The sequence below is a fragment of the Rosa chinensis genome, chromosome 1 (assembly GCF_002994745.2).
Source record: "Rosa chinensis cultivar Old Blush chromosome 1, RchiOBHm-V2, whole genome shotgun sequence".
Taxonomy (NCBI): domain Eukaryota; kingdom Viridiplantae; phylum Streptophyta; class Magnoliopsida; order Rosales; family Rosaceae; genus Rosa; species Rosa chinensis.
The window spans coordinates 47,429,466-47,454,093 of NC_037088.1; the positions used below are offsets into that span (position 1 = coordinate 47,429,466).

The 24,628-nt window shown below is 36.8% G+C and overlaps 1 protein-coding gene, 1 long non-coding RNA gene and 1 pseudogene across 2 annotated transcripts; 1 reads left to right on the forward strand and 2 right to left on the reverse strand.

Annotated features, from left to right (window-relative positions):
• Window positions 1–705: 705 nt before the first annotated feature.
• On the reverse strand, window positions 706–1,899 carry LOC112168196 (receptor-like protein EIX2). The gene has a single exon (XM_024305316.2). It carries the CDS (start codon window positions 1,897–1,899, stop codon window positions 706–708), a length of 1,194 nt encoding a protein of 397 aa, XP_024161084.2.
• Window positions 1,900–6,097: 4,198 nt separating this feature from the next.
• On the forward strand, window positions 6,098–22,503 carry LOC112189450 (annotated as a pseudogene).
• On the reverse strand, window positions 7,380–9,366 carry LOC112189459. Its single transcript, XR_002931931.2, has 2 exons — window positions 9,245–9,366; window positions 7,380–8,194 (listed from the first exon to the last, which is right to left on the reverse strand). It is a non-coding gene; the product is annotated as an uncharacterized LOC112189459 (long non-coding RNA).
• Window positions 22,504–24,628: the final 2,125 nt, after the last annotated feature.

Sequence of the window (24,628 nt, forward strand, 5' to 3'; positions counted from 1 at the left end):
AATCACAGAATGAGATAAACATGGAAGGGTTTTAAAACTGTTTTTAGCATGTAATCGGATATGCATATATAAAGAGATTTTGAGATAAATTAAAATCAATGCATATCAATTAAGAATCATGTAAATATGATATGTATTAGATAGACCTTTATCTCAAGATCAGTGAGATAGCTTCCTTGAAATTCTCTTCATGCGATCTTGCTTTATTTCCTTTGTTTCTGCGAACAATTAGGAGAGTATCTCTCCTAGTTCTTTGCATGTCTGTTGTCCTTGAGATCTTGGGAAAGTCATGTGTTGAAGGGAGTAGGCCAAGTACTTACAGTAGTCAAAACAATGCCATGAACAAGTGTGACACTCTCGCTACTCCATTGATATGGAGGTGAAGGCCTTTTCTCTATTCTCTGTTTGGGTTTGCTATTTTACTGTCAATAACTTATCATCATATTGTAACTGGTTAGTGTATTAATTTCTCCACCAATTTCATATTTTGTCTGTTTCCTCTTTCAACATACATTTCAGATAGAACTTTTGTTCATGCAGACAAACACTTTTATTTTTTTTTTGGCAAGGAGCAGACAAACACTTCTACATATATATGATCATATTTCAGATAGATGCAGGTCTATATATACCCAATCTATCTAAATTTCTAGTAACTAAAAAACACAATAATTATAAATTACAAATTATTACACATTTTTCAGTTCAATCAACCATTTTCCAAGCCCTTAAACTCCTCGATAAACGAGTCACTTCCAAAAGCAGAAGCAAAGCTTGTTTCATATTGTCAAGAAACTGGAAGTAAGCATGTCTCCATGACCTCTTTATCACCAAACTTCCAAAAATAACCCAAAATCCTACAATGAACCCCAATGCTGTGCTTGCATAGAACCATAATTTTCCATACTTATCTTCTTCATCTTCCTCAACTTTCGGAGCTAGATCATTATGGGACGCTGAGCTGCATTGGGTTGGCAATGGAGGTCCACAAAGTCCGGAGTTTCCTTCAAATGAGGTTGGATCGAAGGTGGGGAACTGGTTGGCTGATGGGATTGGCCCAGAGAAGTTGTTGAATGACAAATTCAATTTGCTCAGTGAAGTCATAGAGGTCATGCTTGAAGGAATTAAACCCCAAAGATGGTTACTAGAGAGGTCAAGTGCTTCTAGCTCATGTAAGCTTCCGATACCCTCTGGTATCTTTCCTGTCAAATGGTTATGGGATAAGTTCAAGCTACCCAAAGCCATGAGATTTTTCACCTCTTCTGGTATTTCTCCCCATAGATTATTACTTGACAGGTCAAACTTTTTAATGAGTCCTAGAATATTATCAATATATTCATATTCTACTCCTTTCACATTTAAGTCAATATGCATAGGACCGTAAAGACTCAAAGAGATCCTCAAGTTCATAACCCAGCTGTTTCCAAGCAAGCCGCCATCTCCTGTTGTCATTTGTTTCAAACCACCAAGACATGCAGGAATGGAGCTAGATATATTATTTTGGGAAAGGTCTAAAACCTGAAGAGAGGAGAGATCGCATAATTGATGAGGAATATTTCCGGTGAACTTGTTGGCTCCTAGAAGTAAATAAGACAATGTATGAAGGTTGTCTCCAATACAATCTGGTATGGTGCCGGAAAAATTGTTTCCTGTCAGATCAAGTGCAGAGAGATTTCTGCAAGTTTGCAAAGACGACTCAAGATTCCCAGAAAGATTGCTGTTGCTTAATCTCAACCATTTGAGTGATGGTAGTTGGGAGCACATGGAGCTTGGGATTTCACCAGATAGCTTGTTATTTGAAAAGTCTATGATCTTCAAATCTAGCGAACCCGTCCAATCCCTAGGAATATTTCCAGAGAAATAATTCCTTGAGAGATCAAGAAACACCAACTTTGACATCTCGTGGCCAATGTTCAAAGGAATAGGCCCTGAAAATCTATTGCTTGCCAAGCTTAGTTGTTTTACATTTGGCCAAAGTGGAAGGGAACCTACCTGACTGTTATTTTTCAAAATAACGTTTTGAAGAGGAGAACTCACAGACTTGGGAAGGTTTCCTCTTAACTGGTTATGAGATAATACCACACCATCAAGGAATGGTGAAAATCTCCAAAACCAATCGGTATTGTATCTGAAATTCCGACTCTCTCAAGAGTTAAGTAAATGAGGAATTTTTGACTTCTGAGCCACACAGGAAATGCAGTATCCATTAGTTTACAATCAATGATTTGAAGACTTGTAAGATTGAAGATAGGAATCCAGTCATGACTGACGTTGAAAACCAAAGAGTTAAATGCCTCGCTGGATAAATAAAACGAATCCAATCTGCTAGTGTTCTGAAAATGATTTTCAGATATAAAGCCTTCCCATGAACAACCGTGGAGGAACAAGTTCTTTAACTCTCTAAGTTGTCCGATGCTTTCTGGAATAGTTCCATTCATTTTTGAGTTGTTGGAAAGTTCCAGCCACCGTAAACATGGCAGATTTCCTATCCATGTTGGAAGTGGACCTGAGATTGCACTCCCTGCGAGGCGTAGCTCCTGCAAATTTGAAAGATTTCTGATTGATATCGGAAATGGACCTGAGATTGGGTTATTGGAAAGGTCCGAGGTCTGCAAATTTGAAAGATTTCCAATTGATGTTGGAAGTGGCATGGACCGGAGATTGAGTTTGAAGAAAGGGACAAGGTCTGCAAATGTGAAAGAATTCCAATCGATGTTGGAAGTGGACCGGAGATTGAGTTTAAAGAAAGGAACAAGGTCTGCAAATGTGAAAGACCTCCAATCGATTTTGGAAGTGGACCGGAGATTGAGTTTGAAAAAAGCTTTAAGTTCTGTAAATTTGAAAGATTTCCAATCAATGTTGGAAGTGAACCGGAGATTGAGTTTGAAAAAAGGTTTAAGTTCTGTAAATTTGAAAGATTTCCGATTGATATCGGAAGTGGACCAGAGACTGAGTTTAAAGAAAGGTCCAAGTACTCCAAATGTAAAAGATTTCCGATTGATATCGGAAGTGGACCGGAGACTGAGTTTGAAGAAAGGTCCAAGTACCCCAAATGTAAAAGATTTCCGATTGATATCGGAAGTGGACCGGAGATTGAGTTTGAAGAAAGGTCCAAGTACCCCAAATGTAAAAGATTTCCGATTGATATCGGAAGTGGACCGGAGATTGAGTTTGAAGAAAGGTCCAAGTACCCCAAATGTAAAAGATTTCCGATTGATATCGGAAGTGGACCAGAGAACGAATTGCTGCTAAGAATCAAGGTCTCCAAATGCGAAAGAGTGGAAACTTCCTATTGACATTGAAAGTGTACCAGAGATTTGTGCATCCTGAAGACGAAGATCGATGATGTTACCTGTTTGATTGTTGCAGATTATGCCATGCAAGTTGCAGCAGTCTTTGCCAACCCAAGAATGAAGCTCAAGCAAAGGATCTTGAAGCCCTTGCTTGAATTCAAGGAGGGCCTTCCTCTCTTCCTCAATGGAAGCTGCATTGGACCTCTCATCATCGACAGTATTGGAGTTGGCAAATATTGTTGAGGCTTCAAGGAAAATAGAAGAATATGGATTTAAGAAAAGAAGGAAACTAACTAGAGAAAGAAGTTGAAAGGAAGCAGCTGCTACTTTGTGGCAAGCCATTGTGTTTGTTCCTGGGTAAGGAAGTAGATAATGGGTACCAGTCCCTCTGATTCAATTCTATTTATAAGTAAAAGTAGCCTCGACTTGCTCTAAGCGTATTACAGGTAAGTACTTCTGGTTAAGCAAAGATTGAGATTTCATCTATTGGATTAGTAAGATAAATTCTAATGGAATTCTCAGGGATGTTCAGCACAGTATTTGCGTCTAATATTACAACAGAATTATTGTTGCTCAATACTTTGGAGTTTTGTCCAGGGGAGAAGTTTAATTACTATAGACCAAAGTCACCAAACACCGTAAGTCTATAATCTACTTTTACATGACCTTCCAAGGCTGCTCAGTCCTTTCATACTGTCCTTCAAGGCTTCAAACAAGCAAAGGCAGCAGCATTCGTTTTATACTGTCCGTCAAACCTGCAAAGGCAGCAGCATGAAACGCATGGCCACTATTCTAAAGAAATTGGGAGAAAATGTTTTATGATCTCTCATTGATGTGTTTCAAGTGCACGGATACGTGATTTTGGGTCCGTATCCCGTACCGATACGAGATACAGGTGTGATACGTGGGAAATACGCATATCCAATGCATCCAATGTTGGATACAGTGTGGATACGTATCCAACATTGGATTCAATTCACCCTTATCCATTTAAGTTTGTGTTTACAGTTAGATGAATAGATGCTCCACCTATATATGGGCTTATAAATGTATTTTTTATTTTTATTTTAGAGGAAAACCAAAGAGATGTAATTCTTGGTGTGCATTAATTGATGATGAGGAAAACTGACATATATATGGCATACCGTTAGCTGAGTTATGAAGGATTATTATTAGTAAGCCATGGTTGATTTCTCTCTATATTATACATGGTTTATTTACATTTTAAAATTTTAATTTATATATATAGATATAAATTAAAATATATATTTAGCTAACGTATCCTTCTTGTACCCGTATTCTAAAATATTTCGAATTTGCCGTGTCCACATATCAGACCGTATCGTATCCGGGTACCCATACCCGTGCTACTTTCAACTTTCAGTCCTGTATATGAATCAATTTTAGATCCTAAAGATCTGCTATTACAGTAAGTACAGTATAGGACTGATGATCAGTTTAGATCCTATAGGTCAACAATTACAAGCAATACAATGAAGATCCTAAGATCAAGCAATTGACAACTAATTACTTAGATACTAATGGTTGACAATCAGAGAAATGATGATGGTAATCAAGGTGAGGTAAATGCCCATTCATTGCTATTCATCATTATCAGTCTTAGAAATTAAATCAACCTAAAAATTTTTGATAGTTGAATTAGTTGTATGTGTTGAGATTGCTGTTAATTCTCATGCAAGTAGGACCCATATGTTGCAGCAATTTACTTCATTGTGGTGCAGGGCTATTTTTGACTTGGGTGAATAAGGTATTAATGATGTTTGTGGAAATCGTGTACCGTATATGCGTGGCTTTTGGGTAGATGAACGTGATAAATCGTGTAATATCTTCTCATAATTTGTTATCTAAAAGGATTTGTCTGATCTAAGCTAAACTTGAGCGTCAGTCCATAGAAGAAATGCGCCACAATCATTTAACATAGGAGGAGACACTCCCAAGATTGATATTGCTATTAGTCTCATTCTGTTTTCTTGAAATATTTGATTCTAGCTTTCAAGTTTTGCAGTAAAATTAGGTATTTGGCATATTCTTATAGGAATTTCCAGTTTTGCAGTACAATTATTAACCTTCTGGGATATTTCTTATAGGAATTAATTACAATTTGCAAATGCTCAATAGATGGTACCAGATTGACAGTCATGATGCCCGCGCTTACGCAGACTTTGCTGTCAGGCCGTGCCGAGTAACCTGAGTTCAAACGTTTGGATCATTATTCAAACTTGGTTCCAGTTGCTTAGGTTTCAGTATAGTCCTAGCCAAACCTCACTATCTAGATGCTTGAACAAGCTTACCACTGTGATTATTCAAGAAATTCTTCAATAACTATAAGTGGACAGAACTACAGTCTTAATAATCAGCAGCTGATCGAAAATTTTAGAGATATATCTTAGCTGGAAAAATAGGCATATTTTAAGAGCAATTTTAATCGGATGTATGTGATTATATGTATATATATATATATGACTAAAATGCTGTAGGCTGTTACGTTGTTTGAGACTTTGAGTGTGTGTCACACAAGATTGGCTGCTTGTGATTATATGTATATATATGACTAAAATGCTGTAGGCTGTTACGTTGTTTGAGTGGGTGTCACACAAGATTGGCTTCTTGTGATTATATGACATATATCTCTCTTTGATTCTTCTTCAATCGGCAAAACTACAAAATAAATGTTGAACTTTTGATTGGCATTATCCGGTACTTTGCTATATATATATATATATATATATATATATATATATATATATATATATATATATATATATATACCGATCAGATTGGTTTCATGCATCAAGCCTCTGACACCAGATTACAAATAGAAAGAGAGACTCAGTGGCCATAGAGAATTGAATAGCCAAAATGAATAGCTTCCTTTCAAGAGAGTCTATTCTTGTCATTTTGCTTTTAGCGATTTGCTTTGTTAGTGAAGCTCAAAAATGTCGTCCAAGTGGAATGATAAGAGGAAAGAAGTCTCCTTCTGGACAATGTAACCAGGAGCAAGACCCTGACTGTTGTAGACCGGGTAAAATGTACCCGACCTACACATGCTCGCCCGCAGTGTCTGGGAACACCCACGCCTACCTCACTCTCAACAGTTTCGAGGCAGGTGGTGATGGCAGTCTTCCATCAGAATGCGATAACAAATACCACAATGACAGCACTCCAATCGTGGCACTCTCCACTGGATGGTACAAGAATGGAGGAAGGTGCCATAACAACATTAAAATTACTGCTAATGATCGCAGTGTGGTGGCCATGGTGGTAGATGAATGTGACTCTACTAGGGGATGTGATGCAGATCATGACTACCTGCCTCCTTGCGCTAACAACATTATTGTTGCCTCCAAGGCTGTTTGGGAAGGCTTGCATGTGTCTAAAGAAAACTGGGGCGGATTAGATGTCACCTGGAATGACGCCTAATTAGTTACACTAGTAAATGTTTAGCTTGTTCGGTTTTGTATTTTGTGTTTATGTACGTGTCCTGTGGTATAATATGTCACCTTGTAACTTTTTGATAATTTGAATGTGAGTATCAATAAGCAATAAGAACTGTTGGTTCCCAAAAAAGACAAGAAGCTGGATATATATTAGGGTAACGTAATACTGACCGTCTTTATACATATATATCCAATTCTTCCTCTAGAGCAGGCGCTATCCAATGCAAGGAGTTCCACCAACTCTTTTATGTCTTTCAGATTTGTTGGGGGATCTTCATCTATTTCAGAGTGAAGCACTCTCTAAAAATCATACTCTCAAGCTTAAAAAAGATTGTGGTCACCAAATTTGCTAATTGCATATCAGGAGATTGAGCAAAAAATAAAAGAAAATAAAAAATAAAACACATAATTCTAGTTAATTAGCAAGAAAAACATAGCAAAAAAAATCCCAAACCCTAAATTATATTCTTTACCCACTAAATTCCAATTTACTCTTAAATTAAAAAATATATATATTCTCATCGACTTTTACCATTGCGGAGGATGAAGCAAAAGAGAATAGGAAATACCAGAGAAAATGAAAAATTAATGAATGAAGATGAGCAGAACCAATAACGAACTAGTATGCTGTATTCTTTTTCAATGAAAGTTATCAGATACAAAAAACAACTCCACCAATCAAAGTTTCTTAAAGCAAAAACATATATAAGAATGTCTTATATATTATTGCACCATATTAATGGAGATGGACTACTAATGGTGGAGACTTACAACCCGCCAAACACTTTGCATCTCCTCCGTAACCAAACTTCTCCTCTCAAAATTGTTAGTAGCTGCAGCAAGATACAATACAAACCTTGTCCACTCAGCATGCCAGAAATTACAAAGATTAATAGAACTAGCAGCGTGATTTGACACCATTGCTCAAAAATCTCGACTTGAAGTATATGGTAAATTTAACCCTTGACTGCTGCTTCATTTGGAGCATAACCATTCCAGCAGAGAAACAACACTCTGGGGTCCAAAATCCACCACCACTTTGCACAATGACTCATGGCATTGGACAGGAATGGATTACGACCTCATGGAGCCAGGGTGTAATGGGTAGGACAAGGGAGTCGGGTATGGATTGTGATTTCTGCACAAGTGACTAGTACTGGAGAATGGTTGTGTCAAGCAAACTCAAGTCATGGAGGTATAGCAAAGATCATCTTTTAAACCAAGCAGAACCTAAATTGCAGAGGTATGGCAGTACAAACATCTGTGCTTAGTGAGAAAGACTGAGGGAGAAACGGTGGTCCATATAGTTCAAATCTTCTTTTAACAGTGAAAATTCTCAACTGCATGTTTCGCGTTGCTAGTCATATGCAACAGAGAGCCAGAGACTAGTGGTGCTGATTTTCATTTTTGCTGGCTGGAGCAAATCTAGTATATATACTCAACCTATAGGGAATTACAAGAAAATATCAGAGACAAAAAATGAAAATACTGATCTTCTAACAGCACTCAAACTGATGTGAACACTAGCACATATATGTGTGTGTGCTCATATAAACTAAAACACATATAGGTAATGCACAAAGCTACAAATATACATCTACGAACATGGATATATACTTGGCACAAATTAATTGTCTCGGCTGTTTTCAATAACCAATGGATAGAATCCAACAGTATAGTTTTAAAGAATTTGCTGTCATGATTAAAGCGCAAGAGTAACATACCAATAGATTGTACATTTTATGACCAAATATTTTCTCTAATCAGAATGGTGTCATCCCCTAGGTTTTAACCCTTAAGTTTAAAATCTACACAAAAATTGCTACAAGCCAAGCTGATTTTGCTTTACTGCTTTGCAAATAGCTAGAGATGCTACCAGCTAAATGAGGAATAGTTAATCAGTCAACACTCAACACTAAACATACATTGCCACCACAGAAGACAAGACACCAAAATCCAAAGAAGCAAACAGAAACTACTGGTAATTACTCAAACCAAACAGCAACATTAGCAGACATTGAAACCCAGGTGGTCAATGCTTAGAGGACATTCTAGCCTGGATCTGCATACCACCACCGGGTGCAGATCCACATATTTATCAAAGAAGAAAACATAAAACGCCGGTGTTTCAAAATCTACATTTTTTAACTAACTACGCTGCACCCACTCATCAGCCAATGGCCTCTTTAATTTCCTTCCAAAACCATAACTATCTTCCCGATTTACTTCCTAGCAACTTCACTTCCCAAGCACTTTCCTTTCTCCTTCTCTCGGATAACATGAAACACCCGCAGGTCTTCCTCTACCATCTCCTAGCATAGCCTGATCTAATCCTTCTTGACACAGGCTTAGCATAAATGGCTGGAGAATCTCCATTGGCTCTCTATTTGTTCACATGTGAACTAACCCCATCAAATTCTTATCATATTCGCTTACACGTTCATCATCATTCACTTTGATACAATCAAACCCAGTAAAATTGAGTCAACTCACCTGATGCCAACGTTGACCCGTTCCCAAGAACTCTAGTGCAAACCTTGGTACGCCTCCTCCAAGCTCGACATTGCAGCTCCCCTCCATATTCCTAAATCTTCAAACCCTGACATCGGAGAGTGATGAATAGAACTGTTGGGCAGCACACGACAGCGTTTTGTTGGGTGTAGGGCTATAATGGTCATTTCAAACTTTAACCAAATTTTTCTCAGCACACGTGTCGCAATGACAGATGACGCCAGGTGCAGAACTAACTTACATAACAGAAATGCGTCCGAGTCTTCACTCTGTTTTTCCTTCTCTGTTTCAAACCAGAGTCATGACCAGTATCAGAAGCTTGAGATCCACCGAGAAGATAAAGTTTTAGTTTTCTGTTCAAGAAAATGGGTTAGTGAATTATGCTTCTTTCCTTGTCCTTCTTCATGAGGAGTCGTTTCCTTGAGCTTATGGGTTTTTGTTTTTAAAGGTGGAGGCAAGCATCGTATGCGTAATGTTCCTCTTGCTGAACGATTCAATTCCAGAAACTTGGATGATGGTGTGCCAAGAAATCATAGATTTAGTTTCGGTGAGTTTTTAATCAATTTCAGTTTGAATTATCACTTCAATTCTCGTTAAACACAGAAAACAGAGCATGTTCTTTGTCTTCTTTTCAGTACCAAGAAACCAAACTTCTGCACCAAGAATCAACCCAGTTGGAAATGAGAACCAAGATTTAAATACTAATTATCATAACATGAATAATGGTAATTTTCGGTTCACTTATTTCTGTTTTTGTATTTCAATCAATGATTCTTGAACTTATAGAAATGATTCTCCTTTTTGGCTTTCAGTACCAAGAAACAGAGGATTCAATTTGGGAAGAAACTTGGACGATATGTACATGAACGGACCGCCCCAGAACATGATTTTTGGTTAGAATTCGTTTATCTGATCCTTTAGTTCATATTTCAGTTCGTCTCTTTCAAATTTAGCTCATATAGTAATTTGGCATTTCAGAACCAAGAAACGTATGGGAAAATGATCCAAGAAACATACCCATTCAGAATCTGAATGCTGGTGAGTTTTGATTCCTTTTACTTTGTTATAAGTCTTGCTTCCTATATTCTTAATCAATTTGAAGAAAACCCAAATGGTCATAATGTAAAGTCTTTTGCTTGGTGTGCCTTCAGGAAACAGAGTAAGGGCTCAAAGAGTAAGAGACTACACAAGGTTTGATGGTAATATTTTTTTGTCTCTCTTTGCTCTTGATTTTCATAAATAGAATCTACATCTTTACAAAACAAACAACATAAATGTATATAAACTTCCTATCTTTACATAACTATAGCATACTGATACTGGCACACAAAATACACATTGAACCACTACAGGTATAGTCACTAAGAATTTTTGGTTTTGAATGTTTGATTTTGTTTCAGAAAAATATAGCCTGTACGCCACATTTTCAAGTTGCCACCCGGAAGTGACAAACACTGATGTTAGAAACTTTTTCCGGTGGTGAGTTCAATCGGTTTTCTCAATTTCAATTTACATTTGATTCAAATTTGTTAAAAGTTCGATCATGGTTGAATTAACTTTTTTGTACTTGACTGCAGGACGTTTCCCAACTGTATAGTGCATCGGATCAAAATGGACCGTGATCGTCCCCCTCTGCACGCTTGGATTGAGTTCTATAATCCGGGAGCTGTCAATGAAATTCTGGGATACAGAGTTTATTCTAAGAGCTTTCGCATACTGGGAGGAAAATACATCTGGCTTAAAAGGTTTAACACAGCCTCCATGTGAGAAGCTAGAGCTTGAAGGCTCTTGTATATGCTGTGATGTGATTGCCCGTAAATTTTAAACTTGGTGTTGGTGGTGATGTTTTCCTTTTTAAATTTCGCGACACAATTTAATTGGATTATCAACTTTTCTTATTAAAGTTAGAACTTCTGGATGCTATCGTATACTGCTTGTTCTTCAGTTGATTATGAGCTCAAAAAGAACTGGTACACTTGATATGTGCCAAGTCTGTAATCTGTAAATGTGTTCGTCTCGAGCTCCCTTTTTTTTTTCTTTTTTCTTTTTTCCTGGGTTTTAATAATAACCTGTGTTTAGCTCGTTTGTGGCTCATGAAAAAAAGGAGGTTAGACACTTGCAGTAGTCTTGTCTATGTTTTTTTTTTTTTTTTTTTTTTTTTTTGTAAATGAAGGCTATGAGATGACGGTTCCGGAATTTCAATTTTCCCGAGCACCATAAAACTTTTGATGAGAAGGACCGAGTTGCTCAACTCACATAGATTTTCATTACTCAATAATGCTAGAGCGTGACTGCATGGAGGTCAAACATATATCCAATTGTTTATTATAGATACTATATATGGTACGGTTCTCATTTTTACATTGACAAAAGAGTCTCACTCAAGCTCTTTTAACATACGAGCTGTATATTAAGAAGTAATTCGACCTGAGCAGAGCCTAGAAACGCCGTAGATGAGAGCTATGATAACTTCATTCGAGCTTGAAACAAATTAATACTTATCTCACGATTAAATACGAGTTGCTCACTCTATTTGCAAGCCGGCATATATAGCTAATTAAACTCACTCACTCAATGGCAAGCTTGCTTATTTAATTTAAAATCCGGTTCCGAATGAGCTTAAAAAAGCCACACTCAGTAACTCGAGCTGTATTATCAAGTATGTGGTGATGGTTGAAGTCCATCAGAATGGGCACAACAAATACCACAACGACAACACTATGATCGTAGCATCGTCTACACTCGATCTACAGGATGGTACAACCATGGACTCATGGAGGAAGGTGCCGCAACATTACTATTCATGGCGGCCAACGGTCACAGTGTGGTGGCCGTGCACGGTGGTACGTGGTTAAGTGTGACTCTACTAATTAAGGAATGTGATCGATGATCATGACTATATATAACAACATTATCATTCTGTTCGGATGCATGCATGTGTATATATATAGAGAGGAAACTGGGCTTGTTTGTCGTGGATTTGTTTATATTGTGTCCTGTGTTCTATGATGTGTTACTTTGAAGTACTATATGTAATCACTGACTGTAAGGAGGGGAAAAAGAAAAAAAAAAAAAAACGCAATCATGTTATAAAGTAGGGAGAAGATAGAGAGAGAATAGTAGGGAGGAAATAGAAGTGTCCTTATTCAGTCTCATTAGCCTCCTTTATATAGAGGTAGGGTTTGCATCAAAGTACATAACTAATGAGTATTTACGTGGACAGCCATATAAATAATAATATTTACAACACTCCCCCTTGGATGTTCACTAATGAATGATGATATTGGACGCGCTTATTGTTGCCTCGTTAAAAACCTTGCCAGGTAACAAAAACCCAGTGGGACAAAAATAACCCTGATCGAAGGACAAAAAGAGCACAACGCGCATATGTCCTAGCTAGCATGCTTCTGGATGCTCCCCCTGATGAGAATCTTCCCCTGATTGTTGCAAGCCTTAATTATGTATGCGATAAGCTACATGTACCATGTATAGTGGTTTGATGTGTCTATCACTGAAGTGAGACCATGTGTGCTTTGCATATAGGGGCTCATCACAAATTTTCATACCTGCAAAGTTTAAGCAATACCAACAAAGCTAGACGATTTTCAATAAGTCTTACCTCATATAATAAGGTTAGAAACAATCTCATATGCTCAAATTCATTCACTGAGTAATAGCTAAACAATATAAAGAAATTGACACATTTAACTTTGTATAGCTTAAAACATTGAAAATCATTATGGCATGCCTAGCCATACACATCAATATCTTTGTGTATTGATATGTCTCATATAAGCTCTTCAAGAGCTCTAAATAATTCATAACTTTGCAAAAGTTAGAATATGTTGCAACATTATAATCATAATTCGAATTTGATAGTAGTCTCGTCATAGTACTCATTAAGGCAATTTAGATCTCGTTGACTAGAACGAAATGAGTACATATGAGCTAGCTTTAGACTCTTTGATTCCATGAGTGAGCTTCAGGCTCTTTCAACCTTTCATGGACTTGCATTTGAATCATTCATGTATTTGAATCCCTTGAGGATTTGATAAGAAATACACTTATTATGACACTTTGCTTTTGAGATTTTGCTTTTAGCAATGTGTCTTCACAATATACGATGACAAAGTGTCATAAATCTCTCGTCAATATAACAGCTATATGTAACACTGTACTTATAGAAAATTGTCATTCATATAAGGGAAGATATTCATAATCTCATGTCTCTATAAATAGACATTGTGTCATAGTGATTGACTTGGTTCATAAACTCTTCGCAAGCGTACGAATCGTTGTCAAATAAGGGAAATATTGAAACCTTGATTATCGTACCTCGGGGATTAGGTGTTGGACCTAACCGAGGTAATTGGCGCTAGAGTGACTCAAAAGCATACAATGAAAAAGTAAAAATAAAAATAAAATAAAGTAAAATAAAATATTCACAAGGCACCAAGCCTCGGTAATGCTCGGCTTAGCTCACACTAAGCCTAACTTGTAGTCCAAATGAGTTATGCACAATGGAATGTAGAATTTTGTTTGGGATTTTTGAATTGGGAATTAACTAAATTAAATGCAAACTAAAATAAAAGCAAACAACTAATTATCAAGCAAGAAATTAAATTTTGATTTTCAAATTAATGGGAACATGAGAGTGTCGGGTGATTCACACTAACTATCTTGCAAATATCGATACCAATTTCACAAATGCATGCATTTCCTATATGTGTCGAGTCCCGTATCTAGTACCGGTTAAGGCTACTAAACCAATTATCCTTTCGGTGTATTGACTATGCCGGTTAGGGCCACAATCAACTCTCTAACTTAGGCATTACGCCGGTTAAGGCCGCAATATCTAAAATTAGAGGCCTAGACTGCAAGATAATAGAGACCCAAGCAAGCTTAGCTACAATTAAGCTAGCTAATGGTTACCACACTTAAATCCTAGATGCAACAAGACCAATAAGTTGTCAATTTATCAATCCATTCATCACAATTGCCCACAACATAATTTCAAAGGGTGACAAAGCCTAGAAACATGCTTCTAAGGACCAATAAATTCGGATTTAAAGCATACACAATGAAAATTGCATTTATCAAAATTAAAGCATCAATATTTATACAAGATGAGTTAGGGCTTCACAACCCTAACCCCCAACAAAATTTCTACTCACTACCCATAAATATATACATCATCAATTCCATCAATTTCATACAAACAAAAGAGGAAAAGGTATAGAAGAGGGAAAAACAACCAAGACAAGTTACAAATGCTAAAAAGCAAACATAACAAGTCTTGGAATTATAATCTCTCCCTTTTACCCAAGTGGTGATTAAACTCTTTATGCTTGAAGTGTTTTTCCTTTTGAAGCTCCTTCAAATTGATGAGGATTAGAATAGATGGGTGTGAGTGAAAAGAAAATAAATTAGATGGGGAGATGTGTTGGTGGTGTGCGACAGCAAGGGAGAAAAATAATATGGGGGAGAGTGAGATGGAATTATGGTGGTGTGCGTTGAGAGGAAGGGGATCTAGGATTCTGGGTGTGCGGCTGGTTTTGAGAGAAAAGGTGCGGCATGAGGGAGAAGAAATAAAAAATGGGGAGAGTCCATTCTGGTGTGCGGCATGAAGGAGAAGAAAAATAAAGATAAGCTGAGCTGAGGTGTCAGCTTATGAGAGGAAGAGAGGGAAGAGAAGAGAAAAGAAAATAAAAGAAAAGGGAAATGAAAAAGGAAGGTATGGCTGCACGTGGGGGTGGGGGGAAGGTTAGTATTCTGATGCTGACGTCGCAAAGTCTCTCTCTCTCTCTCTTTTCTTTTTCTTTTCTCTTTTTCTTGTTTTTTTCTTTTCTTCTTCCTTCGTTTTGCTTTCTTCTTCTCTTCTCAATGCACTTCCGCAAATGTTATCGGAGATAATTGGATTCCACTCCCTTGATGGCGTTGACCATGTTGACCCGCATTGACTATTTCATCCTTTTCTCAGAAACTCTAATTTGCTCCAATTTTGAATTAATTTCTCTTGGTTTCCGCAATTCCACTTATTTCCTACACAATAAATAAAATTAGATTAATTACATTATAATTAGCTCAAGGATTAGCTTATTTCTAGTGTTTTAGATACAATTACATGCATAAAAATGCGTGTAATCAGTGATTTATCTTCACTTTTGATAAATACCCTTTTGTAACTTGTAGGGTTCAAAGGTCTAAGTATTTCATCACGTTTCAAATATTCAATTTCATTGGAATTGCCTCTTTCCAATTTGGCCAATAATATACTCTGTCGACATTCATAATGAAACGTGGTATAGCATCAGTACAGCCCTTAATGATTTTGGTAGCTACCATATGTAAATTATCATCGATGATCATTAATCATAGATCCCACACATTCTTATATTCATGCATTAGCTGTAATAAGCTTATTGATATTGGGTACCCATGCCACTTCTGGGGCATATATTGTCACTTCTAGGACAATCATCTCTTATAGATGGATTATGTCGAGAATGTGGATCTTTTTACTTATAATCTCATGTAGAGCGATATAGGGCTTGTATAAACTTCCCTCTTTTGGAAGCTTATAACTTTAGACCTGGTGGATACATTCCACACAAATTCACGCCGTTATTTAAATGACAGTAGTCTTTCCTCCCCTAACGGCGGGAAGACTGTCTTATTTTGACCATGCTCAAAAGATGCATTCAAAAATCTATCACTTTCTTTGGAGTGAAGGTGTTCATTGGCTGGTGGCGAAAACCAAGTTTTAGGTCAAAAATGTTTTGTCCATTAGCATCAACCATATTGATTTATTATTGTATCACTAAGACATCATTTCCGAATGGCGTACTTACACCCTCTGTATGTGTAGCCATATTAGGAGCTGTGATATTGTTTAATGACATTCTCGTCAGGAGAACCATGTCAATTGGATACATTTGCATCCTACAAATCAAATGGAGTCTACATTGTTTGTATTAATATGGTTGGTCTCAAGGACTTTAACCCAAGCAGATGTCTTTGCATTTAGCATATAATTTTGTCACTTTCTTTTATCAATTCACTAGTTTTGATATTTCTCAAAGTCAAAATGAGACGGTGGATAAATATCTCACACCAATTCATATCGTTCTTCAGGAACAATATTTCTCCCCCTCATTGCGGGAGGATTGTCTCATTAAAGTGACAACTCGCAAATATGTAAATAAACAATTTGCTTGTGAGTAAGATTAGCAATCATCAAACTTGTAAGTGATTCCATGCAACATGGTAGACAAAAGATGAAGTAACCGGTCATGCCAAAATAGTGTATTTGGTTCAAGGAACTTCAGGTTCATGACATTATATGCCTTAATTTACTGCAGAAAATTCGATACAGTATATATCCGATGGCATAAAGTCTTCTCCAACCATATAATAAGCAAATAATGCAACAATATTTCAAATTCGGTAACATGATAGTAGCTCATTTGGAGCCATAGATCAAGATCTACAACTCTTGATATGGTTGTTACCTTAGCTTCAGTAAACATTAATTGTGAAATACTGATAATTGGAATGGACCAACTTCATTTTGAACTACTGGCCAAAATGATATACTCGAAATTTCGAGTTGAAGACTACAATCCATAAAACTTTATCATGTGGAGAACCTCACACATATAAATGTGTAGTCATAAAGAGGAGGGACTTTAGGTCCTCATATAATTGGAGATCCAAGAAACTTGAGGTTTCAATTTTTCAATTTATAAAAACCTCTTAAGGAACATCAGGTTCCTAGATAATCAGATTAAGAAACATTTAGTTTCAGTGGAAAATCAAGTGCCATTTTGAAAATGGCTTGATAAACATCCACCATATAGTGTACCATAGGCGACACAAGCCTAATTTACAATTTCCTCACATGTGTGGATGTTAGGGCAGTATTTACATTGACTCATGGTTTCTCTATTCCCATGATCCACTTCTGGTGGCATTTCATGGAATAGCCATGTCAATCGACTTTCTTATCAATGAGATCCAGAGGGAGAGCTTATACATCCTGGTAATATTGGAGACGCAGGATGCAAAGAGACAATAATATGTGCTCTTCTGGAGTCATCAATCAGATATGTAAGATCTGAGATGATTGTTATATTAGTCTCATAAGCATAAGCCTTAATAATGTTTTCTGGACACCATGAATAAAATTGCATTGCTTGAAAGTCACTCAAAACATAAGTTTGAAGATGACACAAAATAAATTTGTAAGAATTGAACGGTGGATCTCATAGGATATACACGAAGCTTCTGGTCCGTGTTCTACAATTAAAATATGACGTTCAATTATTGTATTATTGTTTGATGTAGATTAACATCAAATGCATTTTGAACTTATGGCCAAAATGATATATTTGAAATGTCAAGTTTAAGTTTCATGACCAAAACTTATAAGTGAGAAACTTCAGGTGCTCATCTAGTCAGTATGATCATTGAGGAACTTCAAGTCCACATGTAATTAAGGATCAAAGAACTACAGGTTCTGATCTCTTTTAATTACAAAAATTCACGATCACAAATTTGGGGTATACTCATACTCATTCGTCATAAACCAACGGTTAAATATCTGCTTACTTTTAAATTGGTGTCAAAATAATCCCCTCAAATCTTCAGGTTTGAGGTTGACCCAGATTAAAACTTTATGATAAATTGTCTATATATTCACTCGAGACTTATGGCTCGAGTCTGCACAATTAGAACTTCAAGGTCTAAGGTGGAATGCTTTAAGCAGGCATAAAAGAAGAATGTATCAATCGACATATGAAAATTTACTCGAAACTTCTAGTTCGAGTTGACATAAAGTCAAATAAACTATGAATGAATTATATGTGTAGATATATTAATTATATATATATATATATATATATATATATATCTATGATAGAGAGAAAAAAAACAATTCTGTTTTGAATAGTTATTGAGATATATTGTCTATAATCATGACAAGACTTAAGGAAAACGTATCATACTCAAATACAAAAACTAAAAAGATGAAACGTCATGGTGCTGGAAGTAAGTAAACATTTATTTACATAATTGTAATTATACTATATAAGGAACAATTGTATGTATATAAAACAAAAGATGGCAACCCTGTATGATTATATAACCATATGCCGTCCAAAGTTTATGGACGTATGGATGATCTTAGAGTAACAATTATATCAGTGCAAGCTTAAGTGAACCACATGTATAATTATGAAGCTTTGATGGAAAAAAAATGGATGCAAGCTATCATGAAAAAACAAAATATATAGCAAACCTAGTACACTATAGCTAATAAAAGAAGAAGAAGATGGATCCTGACAAAATTGAAAGGTGCGCACCGCTATGAAAACAAATTCAATATATTAGGAACCGATGCAAGCTTAAGTGGTATGTGTAATGGAAATTGTGCTATCATGTCAAGAACAAGATTGGGAGATCGACTTCCACATCGCACAATGAATGAAGATATTAAACTCATAGATCAAAGTTAAGGTCAAAAGCAACAAGGCTGCTCCAAAAACTTTAAGATCATCATGGAGTCTAAAAAAATAGAGCAAGCGTGCTGATAACGTGTTATAAAGTAGGGAGAAGATAGAGAGAGAATAGTAGGGAGGAAATAGAAGTGTCCTCATTCAGTCTCATTAGCCTCATTTATATAGAGGTAGGGTTTGCATCAAAGTACATAACTAATAAGTATTTACGTGGATAGCCATATAAATAATAGTATTTACAACAAATCAAAACATATAGCCATATCATATATCATTAAGGAAAAAGATTTGAAAATATCATGCATCATAAATTTCAGTAAGCTAAGCATGTGACATAAGACAATAAGCTGGCGTACGTACTACTGGCCTGTTTATTCATACATTTCCAACTCTTCATTGTATTCTAATTGATTAATTTCCTGTAGAGTAGGCGCCATCCAAAGTAAGGAGTTCGTCAAGTGTTTTTTGTCTCTCATGTTTGTTGGGGCGTTCTCCATCGCCAGATCAAGAACTTTGAGATTAAGCAATTTTGGTGAAGATGAAGAGAAGGTCTCTCTGAATTCTTTCGGAAAGATGAGTGCCTTGAAATGAGATACGAGAAGTGTCATACCTTTGGTAGCTTTGAATTCTCCAAGAAAGTCTCTCAATCTAGGAAGATGTTTCCATGGTCCGTCGAAATTCAGAAACTCTCCGTCCCAATTGTCCCATAGTAGGATGGAGGCCGACCACAGCTTCGGAGCTTTCAAAGAAAATTCGGACTTCAGATAACCCTCGAAGTTAAAATCGCAGAGCTTCGGGGCATTGATTGTGGCTTTCACATCATAGCATCCATCTAACTGAAACACTTTCAAATGCCGAGCAAATATGTTCATATATTTCAGATTGTAGCACTCTCTAAAGATCATACTCTCGAGCTCAAAACTCGAAGAAACAACAGTAAGTGATTCAAGATTCACTGCTTCGTAAACTCGAATTTCACCAGCCTTACACTGCTTAACACCAAAGGATCTGAGACTGGAATTTGAAACACAAATTTCGAAATTTGCGAAGGAACATGAAGTTAGTGACAAAGACTCCATGGAAGGGCACTCTCCAGTTAAGTACAAGAGAGCATTAGTATCAAAGTGCACATTTTTAAGGGACATAGCTTTCAAAGAGGGAAGAAGGCGTATAGGCTTAGCAGTACTGCTGCCAAATCTGCTAATGTTCTTTATTCTCATGTACTCCAAATTCAGAGTAGTTATGCTGTTTGCATTGGCAAGTGCCTTTCGAGACAAGCAGTAGTAGCTTCTCAGTCCACCCCAAAGCCAATAGGATTTATCAACCCTAAGGCTGATATCCAACTCCTTCACACTTCTCTCCATTGAATAACGCAACCACTTATTTACTACGGTAGCGTCTGCAGATAAGTACCTCGTCATGCAAAGCCTGAATTTATCGAGCAGTTGTTTCTGCTTCTCTTTCTCACACAATTCCAAAGACCTTTTCAAAATGTTGTCAACGAACTTCCTATGTCGAACCAGGTTGTTGTCATTCTCATCACCCTCATCGAAATCTAATATAGGGACCGAGGACAAAACACCTTCCCATTGCTTGGAGAGAAAACTCATGCGGACGGCGGCTTTTGTGGGAAGTAGTTGGATGATTCGGTGGATAACAAGGTCTGGTAAGTGAGGTGGTACCGTATTGATGGCCATGACATTAACGTACGTGATGCGTAGAGAATAGGGAGATGAACTTTTATACTAAAACCTGCCCACCAAATCGAAAAGGAGTAGGAAACCTTCCGACCAAATCGAAAGAGGAGTAGGAAACCTTGTAGTAAAATGAGATCCCAATAGATATGGGACAAGTGAATAACTACTCAATCATTCTGGCAGAGTTGTGTGAATGGCCATTAATTTTCCTATACACTTATTCCGACTAATTATTTGTTAGCAAATTTCTCATAAAAAAGAAACTAGTACACATTTGCTGGCGAAGCGTTTTATGAAACCTTGTTATATTATTATCTTAAATAAAGGACAAGGCTATATCAGTTTTTCGGAAGCAGACAATTTAGAAAGCAAGTCACACCCTCAAACTTGAAAAATTTACCTTTTCCCGTGACTTACTCATTGGAAAGTCTCCCAAATACAATAAAATAGGGTGTCTTTAGACATATTTTACGTCTACAAGATCCTCCCATTTACTTTTTCGGCTTTCTAGCTATGATGTGGAATTTGTTTTATTCTAATGGCTCTTCTTAATTATGTCAACATATTTTCCATAGAATCTTTTGATTTTTTTTTTCGCTTCCTTCATATGTGACTCAAATGTGATCTGAATAAAGTCGATCGATCAATTGAATTTACAAATTAAGCAGCACACATAATACAATAAATCTGATTTCAATTAGTTGATTTTAAAATTATCAAGGGTTTTGTTTATATCGGATTGACTTACATGCAACTCAGTACGATAACAGGGAGCGAGGATTATGTTGCAATTCATCAATAAAAACTAGAAAGATATGTATTTATTGATCGAGTTGCCTTGGCATGAAAGGTATGTTATACTTGAGAAAACCCTCCACTTCTTATCACCACTCTCATCTGCTTGTCACTTACCAAATCGGACTTTTCGTAATTCAACTGTAAATAAGACACAACACAACAACCCTATTATGTATCAAATCATACGTCAACCTCGTCCAAAAGAAAAATCAGACGTTAAGTTTAGGTGAAAGTGAAATAACAGCAACGTTCGAGTGTTTTGTATAATTATAGGAGCTCTCATCATGGTGTTTGTATCACTAGATTCTAGAATATTGTGAATCCCAAAGGATCTCGATCTCTTGTCTTTTTCTATTGATGGCACTTCAAAAATTGAATCAGCCAAGTATCTCACACAAGATTATGTATTGGTACAAAACCAAACATCAAATACAAGTTTTTAAGGATATTTATCTGTCTGCACATTATCAAATTGTTCAATATGACAATTTTTAACGTACCTTTTAGCAGATAATGATATATTTAAGAAACAGTATAGTAATATGCTGATTCTACAGAGACGAATGTGTCATAATATGAGGCAGTTCATGGTCTCTCTATATATAGCTAACTTAGGATTCAACTTCTACAAACCAACACAAACGAAAGCCAGAGCATTAAAGAGGAAGATGAAGATCCAAATTTGTTCTTCTGGGCCTTTCTCTTGATATTTATCGTTCTTGTTACGAACTGGCTGAGCATTCAAGCTCAAACCTGCAAGCCTAGTGGCACGATAAGGGGAAGAAAGCCACCTCCAAAGCAATGCAACAAAGAGAATATGTCCGGCTGCTGCAAAAAAGGCAAGCTTTACCCCACTTACAAGTGCTCACCACATGTGTTACGAAGGCAACCTTGACGCTCAACAGCTTTCAGAAAGGTGGTGATGGTGGCGGAGCATCTGAATGTGATGGTAGATACCATTCGGATAGCACCCCTGTGGTGGCATTGTCAACAGGATGGTTCAACAATAGCAAGAGGTGTTTGTACTACATTACCATCCATGCTAATGGGAGGAGTGTGAAGGCAAAGGTGGTAGATGAGTGTTGACTCCACAATGGGGTGTGATGGTGAACATGATTACCAGCCTCCATGTCCTAATAATATTGTTGATGCCTCTAAAGCTGTCTGGAAGGCCTTGGGAGTTAAAAAGAGTGAATGGGGTGAAATGGAAATACACTGGTCTGATGCCTAATCTTCTGTAATACTAAATAAGGTTCACTACTAGAATAATGTCATTAGACATCGCCACTATTAAATCGGTCAGGATTGCACCTGATGTTAAAAAACATGTTAACATCAGTTTGTGAAAAAACTGATTTCTATTGTTATTATAGACATCAGTCAACAAATAAAACGATAAGAAAAGTTTTGTTTGAAAAATTTTCAAAAACGCGGAGGGACTAAGTTTGAAACTTTTGAGAAACGCAGGACCAATTATTTCATTCCCCCACTTAGTATTTTTTCCCTCTGTCTGAAACTATCGAACCCAAATAACTCTCACTTTTCTGAAAACTCTCGAACCTTGTCAACCTCGTTCTCTCTCCAACCTGACCTCCCCTGATTCCCCGACCTCATTCTCTAACCTGGCCTGAGCTCGTCGTCCGATCCGAGCTGCTCGAGCTCCTTCTCCGACCCGAGCCCCTCGAGCTCCTTCTCCGACTCGAGCCACCTCGAGCTTGTTCTCCGATCTGACCTCGAGCTCCTTCTCCGACCTTACCTCGAGCTCATTCTCCGACATGAGCTCGTCAATCTCAGACATGAACTCCCTACAAGATTTGGTTCTGCAACTCTTAGGATACTTCTTGAAGGCTTACTTGAAGGCTTGATGGCTGGGTTCAATCAATACTTCGATTTCAGTTTTTGATTTCAGATTCTTGAAGGCTTGAAGGCTGGGTTCGATTTCGAATTTCTGGGTAAGTTGCTTGGTTACTCACTTTACTTACAGACTTGAGGGTTCGATTTCGGATTTGAATTCCTTGCAACTATACCTGTTGAAATAATAATTTGTTTATAATGTAGCCCCCTGCATCATTTTTACAAGCCATGGAAGAGTATGTCAGAGAAGCTCCCCGTGTCTCAATAGTTCGCAAGGAGGTATGAAAATACTCTTCTTGTAAGTTCGGTTATTTTGGGAGAAAACAAGCCAATTGATACGCTTAAAATAAGCATATAATTTAACCCTTTAAACATCATTAGTAGTATAAGCAAATAGGGATCGTTCTATTCCGGGGATTGAGGGTACACCTGTCAATGTAGGACAATTAAACAATTAAAATAAAACAAAGTATAATATTTACACATAAACACTATTCACGAATTTAGGGGGGTTTTAGGTTTTTTGGTTTTTCGAAAATTAAAAACAAGAATTAAAACTAAGTATAAACAAAAACACAAATACAAGAATGAAATGTAAGAAACAAAGATTAAAACCAAGTTCATGATTAAATTCGAATTAATCCTACATTGTTCTTCCAAGTCATGTGAAAGGAGTTGATCATGTGAAACATTAGAAAGCAAACGATTTCCCATATTTTACTTTCAACGCTAATTAACCTAAGTGAAAGCACAAAGATTAATCCTATCAAACATGTAATCAAGCCCTAGAAAACTAGTCAATCATACATATTCAACGCAAGAAACACATAGAAAGGCTATCAACTCAAGTGTACAACTTAGTATGAATAAGTTCATCTAATTGCAATCCTTTTCAATTGAATTCGATTTTTGTCCAAAACCTTTACTACTTTTGATTTAAGTTCATAACACAAAAAGTTGAATCATGTTCTTAAATCTAGCACCATTCATATCAAAACCCTAAGTGTTTCGAACCACATAAGATTAAAATACAAAAGATATCTATAAAGCAAATTAAATCGAACGATCACATATAAGCAACTTTGGAATCACAACATAGAATTCGAAATACTTTATTCAATCATAAAATTTCAGATTATAAACCTTGTTCAAACATAAATGTTAACTAGAACAATCTTTAACAAAATCAAACAAGGAGAATCAAAAGTGATTACAAGAAAGAAGGTTGAATTACACCGTGAATGGAGAGATGGATGAATAACTCGAATGATGAACTAATGAAACTTGAAAGCAAACTTCAAAGTACACGGCTTCAAGGTGGAATGGTGGAGATGCTCACGGCCTAGTTCTTGCTTCTTCCTTCCTTGCTTGAAAACGCCAAAGGTTGAACTAGAGAATGGAGAGAGCTTTCGCACGAAGAGAGAATTTTCTGAATTGTAAGGTGTTGTCTTGAGACGTCTAGGGTGCTTGTATATATAGGGAACGACAATGCTTGGCCTCCA